This window comes from Chiroxiphia lanceolata, chromosome Z (genome assembly GCF_009829145.1).
Source record: "Chiroxiphia lanceolata isolate bChiLan1 chromosome Z, bChiLan1.pri, whole genome shotgun sequence".
NCBI classification, from domain to species: Eukaryota; Metazoa; Chordata; class Aves; order Passeriformes; family Pipridae; genus Chiroxiphia; species Chiroxiphia lanceolata.
In genome coordinates, this window is record NC_045671.1 from 9,527,217 (window position 1) to 9,540,811 (window position 13,595).

The 13,595-nt window shown below is 53.8% G+C and overlaps 1 protein-coding gene across 1 annotated transcript; it reads right to left on the minus strand.

Moving 5' to 3' along the window:
• Positions 1-2,434: 2,434 nt before the first annotated feature.
• Positions 2,435-8,920, minus strand: LOC116780483. The gene is made up of 10 exons (XM_032675572.1): positions 8,914-8,920; positions 8,043-8,225; positions 7,128-7,373; positions 5,190-5,480; positions 4,827-4,924; positions 4,376-4,565; positions 3,680-3,788; positions 3,228-3,274; positions 2,742-2,816; positions 2,435-2,601 (listed from the first exon to the last, which is right to left on the minus strand). Exons 1-10 carry the CDS (start codon positions 8,918-8,920, stop codon positions 2,435-2,437), a joined length of 1,413 nt encoding a protein of 470 aa, XP_032531463.1.
• Positions 8,921-13,595: the final 4,675 nt, after the last annotated feature.

Here is a 13,595-nt window from a genome sequence, read left to right on the forward strand (position 1 = left end):
CCATCACTGTCAGCACTTCTGCCTTTTGCTTTTTACACCCTAGGAGCATCCAAGCTCTGGGACTCAACAGAAGAAACCTTGTTACCAAGACCACAGAGTTCCCCCCAAAACCTTCCCAGTTACTGTTTCTTAGGCAATATCCAAGTGCCTCCCAACGACACTGTGTGGGTTTTAGAGTGATGATGAGTCACTTCCCGGCTATGATCACAGGAGATGGGGGACCTCTGAGAAAGCACAGAAAGAGCTAGCCAGAAGCAGGGATCAGAATGGGGACATGAACTGCAAGTACCCTAACATCTGAAACAGTCTATGGGCCTTCTGAAAGAAACGCTCAGCTGACACCCTCTCTCGTCCTTCCCTGCTTGTCCATCCACAGCTGCCTCCTCCTCCTGTGGCCCGGCAGCCCGGCAGCACTCTCCTCTGCCCTCAAGAATGCAGACCATCCTGCCCTACAGCGACAGCTGAGTGCTTGAGGAAACCCTCAGGGCTACTAAGCCACCCCCCTTGCTCCTCAGCAGCCACTTCTTTTCTCTTCCTCCAGAACCTCCCATCCACCTGGTATGTCTCAGATTCCACAGGGCTGGGTGATCAGACATGGGGCCCTGCAGAGGCACAGAGACCTTGTCCCTCAGCTTTGCCTGGGGCACATGCACCGAGTGGAATGGGGGCACCACCATTCACTGGTTCCCGACACACATCCCATCCAAACGCATCAGATCTTCCCAACACATCCTGGAAGGCCTGGTGGTGCTGTCAGCCACAGCTGCAGGCCACAACAGCCCTGCTCAAGGCTCCCCTCAAGAAGGTGCTGTTAGTTCAGCACCCCAGGGGGAGCAGGATCTCACAAGGGCAATGAGGGGACTAGGCAAGAGCTGGGGGGGGGTAGCAGGTAGCCCACTCCAAAAAACAAGCTTTTATTGATTGTCCAGACAGAGCAGGTGGAGTTAATGAGGCTGACAGCCCAGTGTCTAACTGGGTATGGGGATATGGAGTGGGAAGCAGGGCAATCCAGGAGGTGGCAACTGTTTTCCCCGATCTCAACCCTGATCATTGTCCTTTCTCAACCAGCAGCAGCCACACAGGGTTGAGCTGCTCTTCCTGCCTCTTCTCAACACCCATCAAGAGCAGTTCCATCAGGCACAAAGATCACACACCAGCAACAGTCCATAGGAAGCAGATGATTTGTTCCCAGGGGCCAGTTGTGGGTACCGTGATCATGGGCAGCCAGCTTACACGAAGGACTGTCAAAACATGTCTTTACCAGAACATGCAAGTCATCTCAGGCTAAAGAAAAAGCTGGAGAAGAGAGAGGTCATCTCCTGGTGGTGTGCTCCTCCTCAAGGAGAACCTTCACGCTGTCCCTCAACCTCTAGGCTGCAATGCGTATCAGCAGGTTTGGTCAGGTAGAAAGACAACGCTGAAGCAAAAAACCATGACACTCTGTATTCAAGGTTTTGAAAAGCCCAACCCACATCCAGCTTGTCATACCCAAGTCCAGGGAACTCAGGAGAGCTTTTGTGCTCAAGCTCACTAGAAGGAGATGGAAATATTCCAGGCAACACATGGAGGTGGAGAAGAGAGTGGTTGATTGCCCCATTTTCCAGCAGTGTGCCCCTCTTGAAGGAGAGCCTTTGGGCTGTCCCTCAGCACCCAGGCTGGACTGGACACCAGCATCCCACAGGGCAGGAGAGACAGTGGCTGTTGGAAGTGATGCTGGGGCAGCAGCAGCAGCCGAGGTCAAGCAGATCCCAAAGGCTGCAGGATGTGGATGCCCCAAGAGGGCAGTCAACTGCACCTCACAAAATGGGAGATGAGCACCTACACCCACAGAGGGCGGCACAGACCAACACAGAGGTCCAGTTAGGCACAGTGGAGACCATGCCTACATGCCCCATGTAGGATGGGAGGAGGGAAAGCAGCAACCCAAAGCATTGCACTGAGAGCATGCAGCTCTTCAGGTGTGCTTCCTCAGGGCTGCTGAAGGCTGGAAAAGCCTACTCCAAGCTCCTCTGTGAAGATTCATGGGGTCAGGATTTTCACACACAAGACAAGGAGGAACCACGACAAAGTGGGAGCTGTCGCGGGCCAGAAAGCCCCTGTGAAATAAAACAGTTTATTATTGGTTGTTCAGATACAGCAGCACAGCTTCCAGGGCAACACAGCTGGGCCAAACTCAAGCAGAGGACAGGGTCTAGATGGATATAGGGATATAGAGTGGGGAAAGAGGGGTTGGGATCCAGTCTCAGGGGACAGTTGCAGGCACCAGGATGCTGGTGAGCTGGCTCTGCTAGAGCACTGGGGAACTACCAGACCACATCCTCTTTGGTGCAAGTGGGTCATCCCAGGCCTTGAGCTACTCCTGTTGCTGTGACAGAGGATTCTGGAGCCTGATGAGGGAGAAAATTTGAGAGGGAGCAATAACCCATGACAAGCTTCATGGTTCTGCCTGCAGTGGTGGAGGAGCAAGCTGCAAGAAGGGAAGGGCCACCATCACTGATGCCTGTCCCAGCTTCTTCTGTCTCTCACTGCTCTGACTGTCTCCTGAAGACTCCATGACAGGCAGGGGCTTGGGCACTGGCTCTCCAGCGTGGCCACATTTACCTGTGGAGACCAAGGGCACCAGGACAGAGGCTGCTGTGTGCACTCAGCAGCATGGGGAGCTCATGCACACCACCCCAGATGCCAGTCCCCACTCCCTGTGTAGCATGTGTGGAACACAGGCAGGGCAATCCATCTCCTACCTGCATCTTTCTCTGCCAGAAAAGTCTTGATCACACAGTAATTATCCTCATGTACGTTCTCATAGGGCTGGAGCTCTGTGGGCACAAGATGGCAGAAACAACCTGAGGACCCTGGGGCTGAGGAGAAGGAGCAGGGCAACCTGAAGCAGGCAGCACCACTGGGGGCTGCAGGGCACCGTGGGACACACACCATCAGGGCAGCAGCGCTGGGAAGAGGTGCTGCCTACCCCAGACAAGGTGAGCACGAGGGACAGCTCCCAACCCTCATCAGCACCACAGGAGAACCCCAGCCAGGAGCTGCTGGAAGAGATACTGGAGCAGGCTCTCAGCTGGGATCAGCAGATGTGAGACATGCTGGTCTGGCAGGTCAGCCAGAGCCAGCTGGACTGCCTGCAACCACCTCAGAATGCCAACAAGTCCCTCCTGAAATAGACCTGCTCCCCTCCCACGTCCAGCCCTACAGTTGTCTCTGTGATGGGGTCCTACCTGTGTAATCATCCTCCTCAACCTTGCTGGGCAAGACCTTCTTTTTCCTGGGAAGGCAAAGGGCAGCCCTGAGTCAGGGGAGAGGCTGATGTGGGCCAAACCCTGCTGAACCCAGGAGCAGAGGCTTGGAGGGTTCTGCACACCCTCCCTCTGGGTTTCTCTGGAGCTGGCAGGCATTGCCCATCCACCCAAGGGGACAGCAGTGGTGGTAGCAATAGCAACAAGGGGAAAGGGTCTCTTAGTACACATGATCCCTGTCCCAGCCCTGGGGAAGACACTTATGAACCCCTGATAGGAACCCTAGAGGCAAAATATGGTAGAACCAGCCGTCGGCATCCTCTGCACCCAGAGAAGGGTGTGAGTGTCTGGGGACCCCCTCTCCATCTCCTCCCAGCTCATGGCACAGCATGGCCTGAAGCAGAGTCAAGACTCCAAGTCTCCTGCCAACTCACCTGGACAGCACAAACCACAGGATCCCTGCAGACAAGGGGACCAGCACAAGCACCACCACGACTACCGTGACCGCTGACCCAGGCCATGGGCCCAGAGGCTGCCCTGCAACTAAAGCAGGGACAAGAGTGGGTGCCACAGCCTGGGCCATGCACCAGCAAAGGCCCCAACATTGGCACTTGTGTGTCTGCACATGTGTAGAAATGTGTGTCCATGCTCTACTGCCCTGGCTGCTGCAGGGACAGGCAGCAAGGCATAGTCTTCCCCTGTCACCATGTCTGCTTGGGCAGGGCAGATGGAGGCTCTGGAGCAGAGGGACTTGCCCCATGTCCCCAGCTGGAGGGTCTGAGAGCTTACTCAACCATCCTGCATACAGGAGGAGGACTCACAGACACCGGCTCTGCAGCTCTAGTGCTCTCTGACCTTGAGCTACCCGTGCACCCAAATGCAGGGGGCAGGTCTCCTATCAAAGGCCCAGACAGGGGCTGAAGCCATGCAGCTTCTCTGGGGACCTTGCAAAGCAAGACTCACCCAGCCTCACACCCACTGCTGACCTGAGTGAGGATGCTCGCACTCTCCCTGCCTCTGTCTTGGTGGGGATGAGGGGGGTGCACACGCAGGTCTGGAAGCTGCTCCAGACTCAGCACTCACTCCCAGGGAAGCCACCCCAACCAGACCCAGGGCAGAAGAACCATTACCCAAGACGTAGGCTTGAAATTCCAGCATTGATGCAGCCCCAGCACCAGCTGTTGTGAGGCCCTGCACAGTCACCACGTATTTGCTTCCAGCTGTCTGGCGGGGGGTGTACTCAGTCACCGACTGGTTCACCAACACCTGCTTGAATTCAAGGAAGCTGCTGTCGTCTGCTCTCATGGTGGTGATGTTCAGCTGGAGGAAGGACAGTGAGCCGGTAGGGAGTAGCACCAACATCCCGCTCCTGCACTGGGCGGGAGCTGTGGAGAGGGGCTCCTACTGTTGGTTGGGGATAGTAGGGGACCTGGCCCCACCAGAAACATCAGCAGTGTACAGCCTGTAGGCCTTGGTCAAGGAGGGCTCACACCTCTCCTCAGGTTGCCTGCACAGAGCTCCAGGCAGGGAGATGCCTGGCAAGCTGAGGGAATCTCTGGGCACTCCATGGTCCTCTGGTACCTGGTATCCAATGATCTCCCCTTTGCAGGAGGGCAGCGCCTTCCACGTGAGAGATCCCAAGGTGGGATCCAGCCACAGATTCTCTGGTTCGTCTGGCACTGGAAGCACAGGAGGACAGGATCATGCATGGGGCTGGCAAGGATTTGTCCCACACAAAGGCTGCATGTGCTGCTGCAGCAGCAACGGTGTGGTGATGAGGGGAAAACTGAGAAGGACATGCACCCTGCTGCAGGGCCCTGCACAGCCCCTTCCCCCCATCCCCACAGGTTCCAAGCAGCTCCAGTCCCAAGAGCTGACAGGACAGAGAAGATGTCTGGATGAGTTTCAGGGTGAAGGGCATCTTTCCATTTCATGTAAACATACCCGATTCCTTTGTCCTGAGGAACCGTGTGTACAGGATTGTGCTGGGCAGCAGGGAGATAGTGACACTATAAACAGTGAAGGGCTGCAGAGGCGGGCACGTGAAAGTTCCCTTTTGACCTTGTAACATCTCCTCTCCCTTCACCTCCTCAGCCTCACAGGGAGGGGAGGAATGCCCCTCCAGCCGGCACCTGGCCCGAATATTCTGGCAGGTGTCAGGGAGCATGCAGGTCCAGTTCAGTTTGATGCTGGTGCTGGTAATCTTCAGGGTCTCAGGAACAACCTGGAGGACATCTGTGAAGGGAATATTGCCAGAGGGTCACTCTCTTCCCTTTCCCTCCAAGCTTTGACACCAAACTCCATCACCCCCACTGTTCCCTCACTAGCCTGTCCCCAGCACAGAGTGGACATGGACATTTTGCCTTCTCCCAGACTACATTCAGGCACTGCCTGCACCTTCCTCTGGCCCTGGACCATCCCCAGGGGTGCTCTGGGTGCTGCAGTGACTGTGGGATGGTAAGAACAAGCACTTGTACCCACCCTGCAGTTGCCACCATCCTGGGGCTAGCCACTGATCTGGTGACTGGTCCCTTTCCTACCAGCAATGACTTAGCCAACAAATTCAGCAGCCAGAGGAAGGCCCTGCCCTTCTGCTCCTGGGCTATCATGTCCTTCTCCAGGTAGACCCGTCTGACTGGCCTGGGCACAGTGTCTGGTGCTTTATATCCAGTGATGAGGATTTGTCCCCTTCAGCACTGTGCAGGGTGCCCCAGCTGCCAGCAGTGCCGACACAAACCTGGGATGCATCCAGCAATTTCCTCTGCAGTCAATGGCCATGCCACACCCTGACCATCCCGAGCATGGGACACTGATGCTGTGGCACACATGCAGCCCTGCTCTCCATGCCTGGGGAGAGCACTGGGAGAGTGGTAGGCTCGCTTACTTACCCACGCAGGTCAAGCTCTCCTCCATAGGGTGCCAGCTGCCTGTGCCATTCCTCACTATCCAGCCACTGCGACCAATTGTGGAACCTTCCCTTGGCTTCAGTTTCACACACTTGATCTCCATGGGTGGAGGCCTGTGCCCCTCAGGGCATCTCACATTCACCACTTCATTTGGGTTGAAGGTCTCCTGTTCTTGGTCAAAGATAAACCTGGGGTCCCACTGAGGCTTCTGGCATTTCTCTGCACCAACAAGATGGGAAGATGTTAGCAGGGCTGAGGGTGGCTCCACCAGGCATGCCAGGGGATGGAGCAGGGCATCTCCTGCCCTGGCCCAGCAGGGCAAAGGAGAGAGCTCCAGGACACTGCATAGAGCAGCCCTTCCACACCACATTCTTGGCAAGGGAATGAGAATGAGAAAGATCCCACACTTCTTCCCCCAGACCCCTGGGAAAGGTCAAGAGGAGCTGGAGTCAGGGACCAGGGGCACCCACAAGGGGTTCATGCTGTGTACAAAGCCTGCCCAGAGACTGATGGACCAGCATTTAGCCGTGGTGCCCTGTTTGTCCCTCAGGGAGAATGACAACACCCTGACTCCTCCTGAGAAGGCATAAAGCCTGAGCCCCAAAGCTGGCTCTGCAAAGACAGCATGCAGCAGGGGTTGAGAGGTGGGACCAGCACGTGAGGAGGAGAGGAACAGTGACACCTCCATCTGCTAGGATGGGACCCCTTGGCAAGGCTTTTTGGGATGAGTGTCTCCTTGCGGGTGAGTGTCAGCCTGGGCTGGGACCCATTCAGGCATGTGGTGGACAAGGATGTGCCAGAATTCACTGGAGGAATTATCTCAGATATCAAAAGTACTGAGATCCCACCATCCCCAACAAAGCATCAGAAGTGCATCTCTGGCCACAGTGGTGATGGTGGAAGCTCGGAGATGGATGAAAGGGGCAGGATTTGACCACAGAGTTTTGTAAGAAGCACCTCCTGACACCCTGCTTACCAATGCACTCTATGTTCCCCTCAATGTGAATCCAGACATCACTGCTTTTTCTCCCCAGCCACACATCTGCATTTAGAGATCTAGAATAATTCCATGGCCGAACCCTCTCTGCACATTTGATGTGGGTGAAAGATGGCTGGGAACCATTGTTGCAGCTCAGAGTCACTACTTCATTCTTTGTGTAACTCTCACGGGCTGGTGCCATCTGGAGTCTGGGGTCCCACCAAGCAGGCCTTTGGCATATTTCTGTCAGAGGAAAAATTGAGTGAGGAGTATTTCCGGGAAGTGATGAAATGAGGCTTGGGACAGCTCTCTCTTCCTTATCACTCTGACCGTTCACACTGACACACACAAAAATCCCTTTACTCCCACCACCTTCCCAGGCACTGTTCAAGAGCACAGGGTTTATTCTCACCACATCTCCAGGACACTCAAGCCTTCCTTGGATTCCACCCACACATGGGGTGTTTGAGCCTGCATTCTCTTGGGTCCCTCCTGCCAAGGCGAGCCACGAAGCAGTGATAACATTCCACGCCAAGGATAACTCACCAAAGATAACCCAAACCCCAGAGAAGCTTCCCAGGAAAACAAGCAATGTAAAGTGCAAAAGCCTCAAGCTGAACATCTGCAGCTATTCCTCCTCCTCCAGCTTCATAGGTGCAGCTCTCCATGTAGAGGCAGGAGACGCTGGCCAGGAAGGGTTCCTGCCTTTGAACCCCTCCCAAGGAGCACAGATCCCAGCAGGCACTCACAGCAGGGTGCTGAGACAAAAAGAGCCCCATCACTTCAGGACACAGAGGAAAGCCAAAGTATCCAGGTCTCCTGTTCCCAGACTGTCGCCCAGTGGGGGCTGAAGCATGACCATGTCACAGAGGGTCAGGACCCCAGATCAGGGTGATGCAGGGCTGTGCTTACCCTCACAGGTGGCAGTCTCATTCCACAGGGTCTGGGTCCCACTGGAAATGCATCTGATCTGGGGGACTGATGGCATAGACTTCCCAGCACAGCTCAGCTGCACCAGTTGGTTCAAGGCGTAACTCCTCTGGTTTGGGGTAAACCGCAGCTTGGAGTCCCAGTCGTAGGGAGCTTTACATCTTCCTGTGTGCAAAGGCCAAGAGGGAGAGCCCTGAGGGTCACTGGGCTCTGGCAGCAACCTCAGGGGTGAGGGGGTCCCGTCCAGAGGGCTGCTGGTCCCCCTCCCTTCAGAGGGGTGGCAGAGATGGCACCTCCCAGGATGAGGCCCCAGAGCCCAGGTGCATTATCCCTCCTTGCACTCTCAGGTGCAGTGCAGGAGGGTTATCCACAGGTCCTCCTGCCCACTCCTGTGCTGTGGAGGGACCCCAGCCAGAGGGATCCAGCAGCCTGGTGGATGCTGCTCTCTTCTGTGCTCACTCTCCCAAGTCCAGGGGCTGTGAGAGTGCACCAGACCCAGTGGGTCTCTGCTGCCACTGCAGACTCCCCTGACTTGGTCCCATGAGATGGCAGCCAGCAGCAATGGTGAATAACAGGTGTAGACTTTCAAGGTAGCAAGAGAAAGAACAAAGCAGTTCAGCAATGTAAGCAATAAACACAGGAATGAAGAAAACAGAAAATAAATTGTCTACATGCTTGAAGGGGGAGAACAAAAAAATATAACACCCTTCTTATGTAGGATGTTTAATGATGAGCTAACAAAGAGTTTTGTTGTGAGAACTTGCCCTAGCGACAAAATTTTGCTCTTTATAGTGGTAACAAATCCACATCCCAAGATCATATACCTCCTGGCCTCAAAAATACCACCACTCACCAAGCATGCTCCATGATTTATTGGGACACTATGCCTTTATGCTGAAGAGAGGAAAGGATGAGCCATAGCAATTTAGCCAAGTAGTGACTTTAGTAAGATGTGCTAATAGCCTAAGATTGTAACTGTGTTACCTGCTTTTGTGTGCCTCGGGGTGCTGGCTGTGTGGACTTGCCACTTAGCACAGCTTTCTCTGCAGAACTGTAAATAAATCAGATACCTTGACTCTGTGTGTGGATCAGCTTTTTCCACACTGGGGGAAAGAAGTTTCCAGGACAACACACTCAGTGTACCCTCAGACCACCTGTGTTCACATCACTGACCACAAAGCTCACACCCTGCTCCACGCACTCGGCCTTGACTCTGCACTTCACCCAAAATGAGTCTGCCTTGTGCTGCCCCGGTAGACACGTCACCTAGACTTGCTCACTCAGTGCAAAACAAGTCTGTGAGGAGGCATCAGGGATGGAGATGGCCTTCTCTAAAGGAGGATGAAACACCTCTCTTCAGCTACGTGTGTCTCTACAGCTCCCCCACTTCCTGCCAGCCAGCACTCATGAGCCTGTACTACTCTACACCAGAACAGAGGCATCACCACTTCCCTTATCTGGCAGCAGGTTTTCATGCCATCACCTCTACCACCACAAAGAACAGCTCTCCACCACAAAGAACAGTGATCACCAGCCCCATCCTTTTAGACATCACGCACATGGTGCAGACATGAAACTTCTTCCCCCACAGCTGAATCTCTCCCAGTGCCCTCAGATCACACATTTCACTGTGACAGACAAAACACTTGAGAGATCTGAAACCCTTGACTTGGTCCTGGCCTCATTGGGCATCCCCATTATACACCTTCCCCCCTGCTGTCATTAAACCTCCATGAAGTAACACACATCCTTGCACTCCTGCCCCAGGGCGATATCCAGGCTCCTTTTGGGTCAGTCCCAGACATGAGCGCAGAGTAGGAGAGGAACTCATTGAGAACAGCCCTGCTGAGAAGGGCTTGGGAGTGCTGGTGGATGAGAGGCTGGACATGACCCTGTCATGTGCACTCACGGCCCAGAAACCAATTGAGTCCAAAGCAGCATGGACAGAAAGATGAGGGAGGGTATTCTTCCTCTCCTCTCTGTCCTCTACATCCTGCCCTGAGGACCCCAACCTAAGAAGGGCATGGACCTGTAAGAGTGAGTCCAGAGGAGGTCACAAAGATGATCACAGGGCTGGAGCACTGTAAAGTCAGGTTGAGACAGTGGGGGTTGTTCATCCTGGAGAAGGGAAGGATGCAGGGAGACCTCATTGTGGCCTCCCGATACCTAAGGGGGGCTTTAAAAAAGAGGAAGAGAGACTTTGTACATGGAAAGATAGTAATAGGACAAGGAGGAATAGTTTTAAACTAAAAGATTGGAGATTTCGATTAGATATTAGGAAGCAATTCTTTACTCTGAGGGTGATAAGGCTCTGGAACAGGTTGCCCAGAAAAGCTGTGGATGTCCCGTCCCTGGCAGTGTTCAAGGCCTGGTTGGATGGGGCTCTGAGCAACCTGGTCTAGTGGAAGGTGTCCCTGCCCATGGCAGAGGGGTTGGAATGAGATGATCTTTAAGGTCCTTTCCAACACAAACCATTCTATGATCCTTCCCACCCCAGCAGAGTCCAGGTTGCCTGTCCAGCACCAAGTGTTTTACCAGGATCATCAGGAAAGAAATCCCTCTGTAGTGCGAAACCAAACCACACACCAAAGAGCAGATTTCTACCTGTGGGGAAGAATGTTGTTACTTATAGGTACTTGTCAGCAAACAGATTCTCAGGGCTGGGTGTCCCCATGATGGTTCACAACCTGAAAGGCTGGGCAGAAACACCCTTACACAGGAGGATGGAGAATGTAGTAAGAGTACAGCCTGGCTCAGTCAGGAGGCTGACAATGACATGCATTGCAAGAGGACACAGTGACAAGCAGGTAGCACTCAACCAGAAGAGCCAGTGAGAGTACACCTAGCAAGGCCAAGGCATAGGAGGAGATGTAGCAAATGAGAGCAATGGGAGCATGAGGCTGGCTCATGCAGACCTCAGTGGGGAGAGGAAGGTCAACAAAACCAGGCCATAGGCACTGTCAGCAAGCAATGGCCACTGTCTAGGTCTGGCCTAGAAAATACATGTGGATCATTCAGATGCGCATGGCCATTGCTGAAGAGCAAGGCCACAGGACACAAAGTGAAAAGAGCACGTCTGTGGCAGACATGGTTCCTTGATGACATTTGAAGAGCACCAGCTGCAGCAAAAGCCCTTGTGGGGACTTGGATTTGCACCAGGGCTTTCCCATCAGGGCAGGTGGAGGCAAGCTTTGCTGGGTACCCATAATCAACATTCCAGTGCCCTCCTCCAGTGCTGCAGTACCAGAAGCCAGTGGCACAGTAGAGGAGGAGGCCAGAACCTCAGTTTGATGCCTCACACCTCTTCTGCAGACACAGATCCAAGAAATCTCCCCCAACTGCTCAGAGCTAATGCTTCTACCAAGCCCATCACAGCCTCCTCCAGCTGGGACTCCTCAGGCCAAGAAAGGGAGATCTGTGATTATTGAGTTATTCTCAGGGATGGGCTGCAGGAAATAGGAGAGGGGGATAGAAGCTGCTACTGACTTGAGGGGAACTGGCTCCAACCTGCCCTGGATAGCTGAGAGATGCCCATTGCTGGAATGGCAGCATCCCTCCAGCCACCAGTGATGACTCATGACTCATGACCCAATGACTTGGCAAGCCACTTCTGCTTCCATCTCCCTGTGGAGAGAATGACTCACAGCTCAGACCCCCCAGCCCTGGTGCAAAGAGCAGTCGCTCCTGCTGTACCCCTTGGGGATCTCAACAGGTACTGGGCACAGCATAAAGTCGCTGTAGAAAAGCCCACATTCTTTGTAGGAAGAGCCCAGCAGAGACCCAGGAGGTGCCCTGAGCCCTTCTGGCATGGAGAAAGAGCAGAACAAGCCTCATAATCTGAACAATCCCATCAAACCACAGTTCCCTCAACCCCAGGGACTATGGAAGAGAGCAGGCATCCCAGCTAACACAGGGAATCATATTACAGCTCCCCACATCTTTGATGAACACCACCACCTTCCTCTGTGACAGGAATGCTGCTCAGATTGCCCAGAAGGGCCACCACTGCTCTGATTACTTCAGATTCATCTGTCTGCTGCATAAGAAGAACCAGCCACCTCCCGCTCCCAGGGACACTTCCCGGAGGGACACTGCAGCTTCCGTGGTCATGGAAGCTTTCCCAGCACACTGAGGCTTGCTGCCCTCCATCCCAAACAGAGCTTCACCCCACCACAACACAAAGGATGCCCAAGTGTCTCTGATGTAGATGCCAGCTTCAGCCCTCCTCTACACAGTCTCTGTGGGCTGAACAGGGTAAAGCTGCGTAGCAAATGTGCAGGTAGAGGAGCAGCAGAACCACTTCTGTAAGAGAGGGGTACAATCAGCTCTTACCTGCTTCCTTATGTACCCTTGGATCCGTATGATCATAGTCCATCTGTCCCCATGCAAGCAGAGGAGCAAGAACCAGGAGAAATGCCAGAGCCAGCCCTTGCAGGGCCATGCTGGCATGAAGTCTCCAGGCAGTACTCAGTCTGAGGCGCTCAGGAAAGGTATCTGTGTAAGCCAGCGCAGGAGAGGTGCTCACACAGAAATGAAACAGACACGAAGGGAAATCCCATGTGGTGCAAGGAACTTCCTCTTTGGAAAGAGAACATCGCACCAGCCACAGGGCTGCTTCTCACCCATCTTCCCACAGACAGTGGGATGGGGTCTCCTGGGCGCCTTGGTCCAGAGAGTTTGCTGGCTACCTCAGGCTCCCATGGCCCTGCTCCCATGAACCTTCTCATGTCTAACTCTCTTCTCTCTCCCTCCAGATCCAGTGGAGAATGTCAAGGATCACCCTCATGACTCATGTGCCTAAGGTCACACCAAGGTGCTCTCATCATGCATCAATTTTGCCCTGAAATCATAGAATCATTTAGGTCGGAAAAGACTTTTTGGACTTTTGGACTCATTGAGTCCAACCATTAACCTAGCACGTTAAGCTCACCACTAAAACATGTTCCTTAGTGCCACATCTACATATCTGTTAAACACTTCCAAAAATCTCCTTATTACCTTGAACTGATGCAGCTGCAACATTCTTGCTGTTGAACCCCACCAGTAGACCTTCCAGATCTGACAAGCTCCTGGAAGTGTTTTTATTCCCCTTCTCCTCCAAACCTTTCCTTCCACCCTACTCTGACCTACACTTTGTCAGTGTCTTGTAGGATGTGAAATGTCTCAGAATGGACAGTGCACACGGTACTGGGAGTAAGAGGGTCTTCTGGAGCTGGATGGAAAAGTCTTGTTCCTGTCACAGCTGAGATCAGGCAGGGTCTTTGAGTATAGGAGAAAATTGTCTGAGTGCTCTCCATTTTGGTCTGTAATCCCAAGGCTAGTCGCTCACGCTCCCCCAGTCTCCTGTCACTACAGATGTCACCACCAAGATCTTCTCTGGGCGCCTTTCCAGCTCACACACTGTTACATGGCCTCAAGCTTCCATGAGTCCTGACTCTCTGTGCTCTGGCAGCTCTCCTGGGCAGCTCCTCTTTCTCACACAGCCTCCCTCTCTCTGTGTTTCTCTGGACAGAGGAGCACAATCGCCTCATGGTC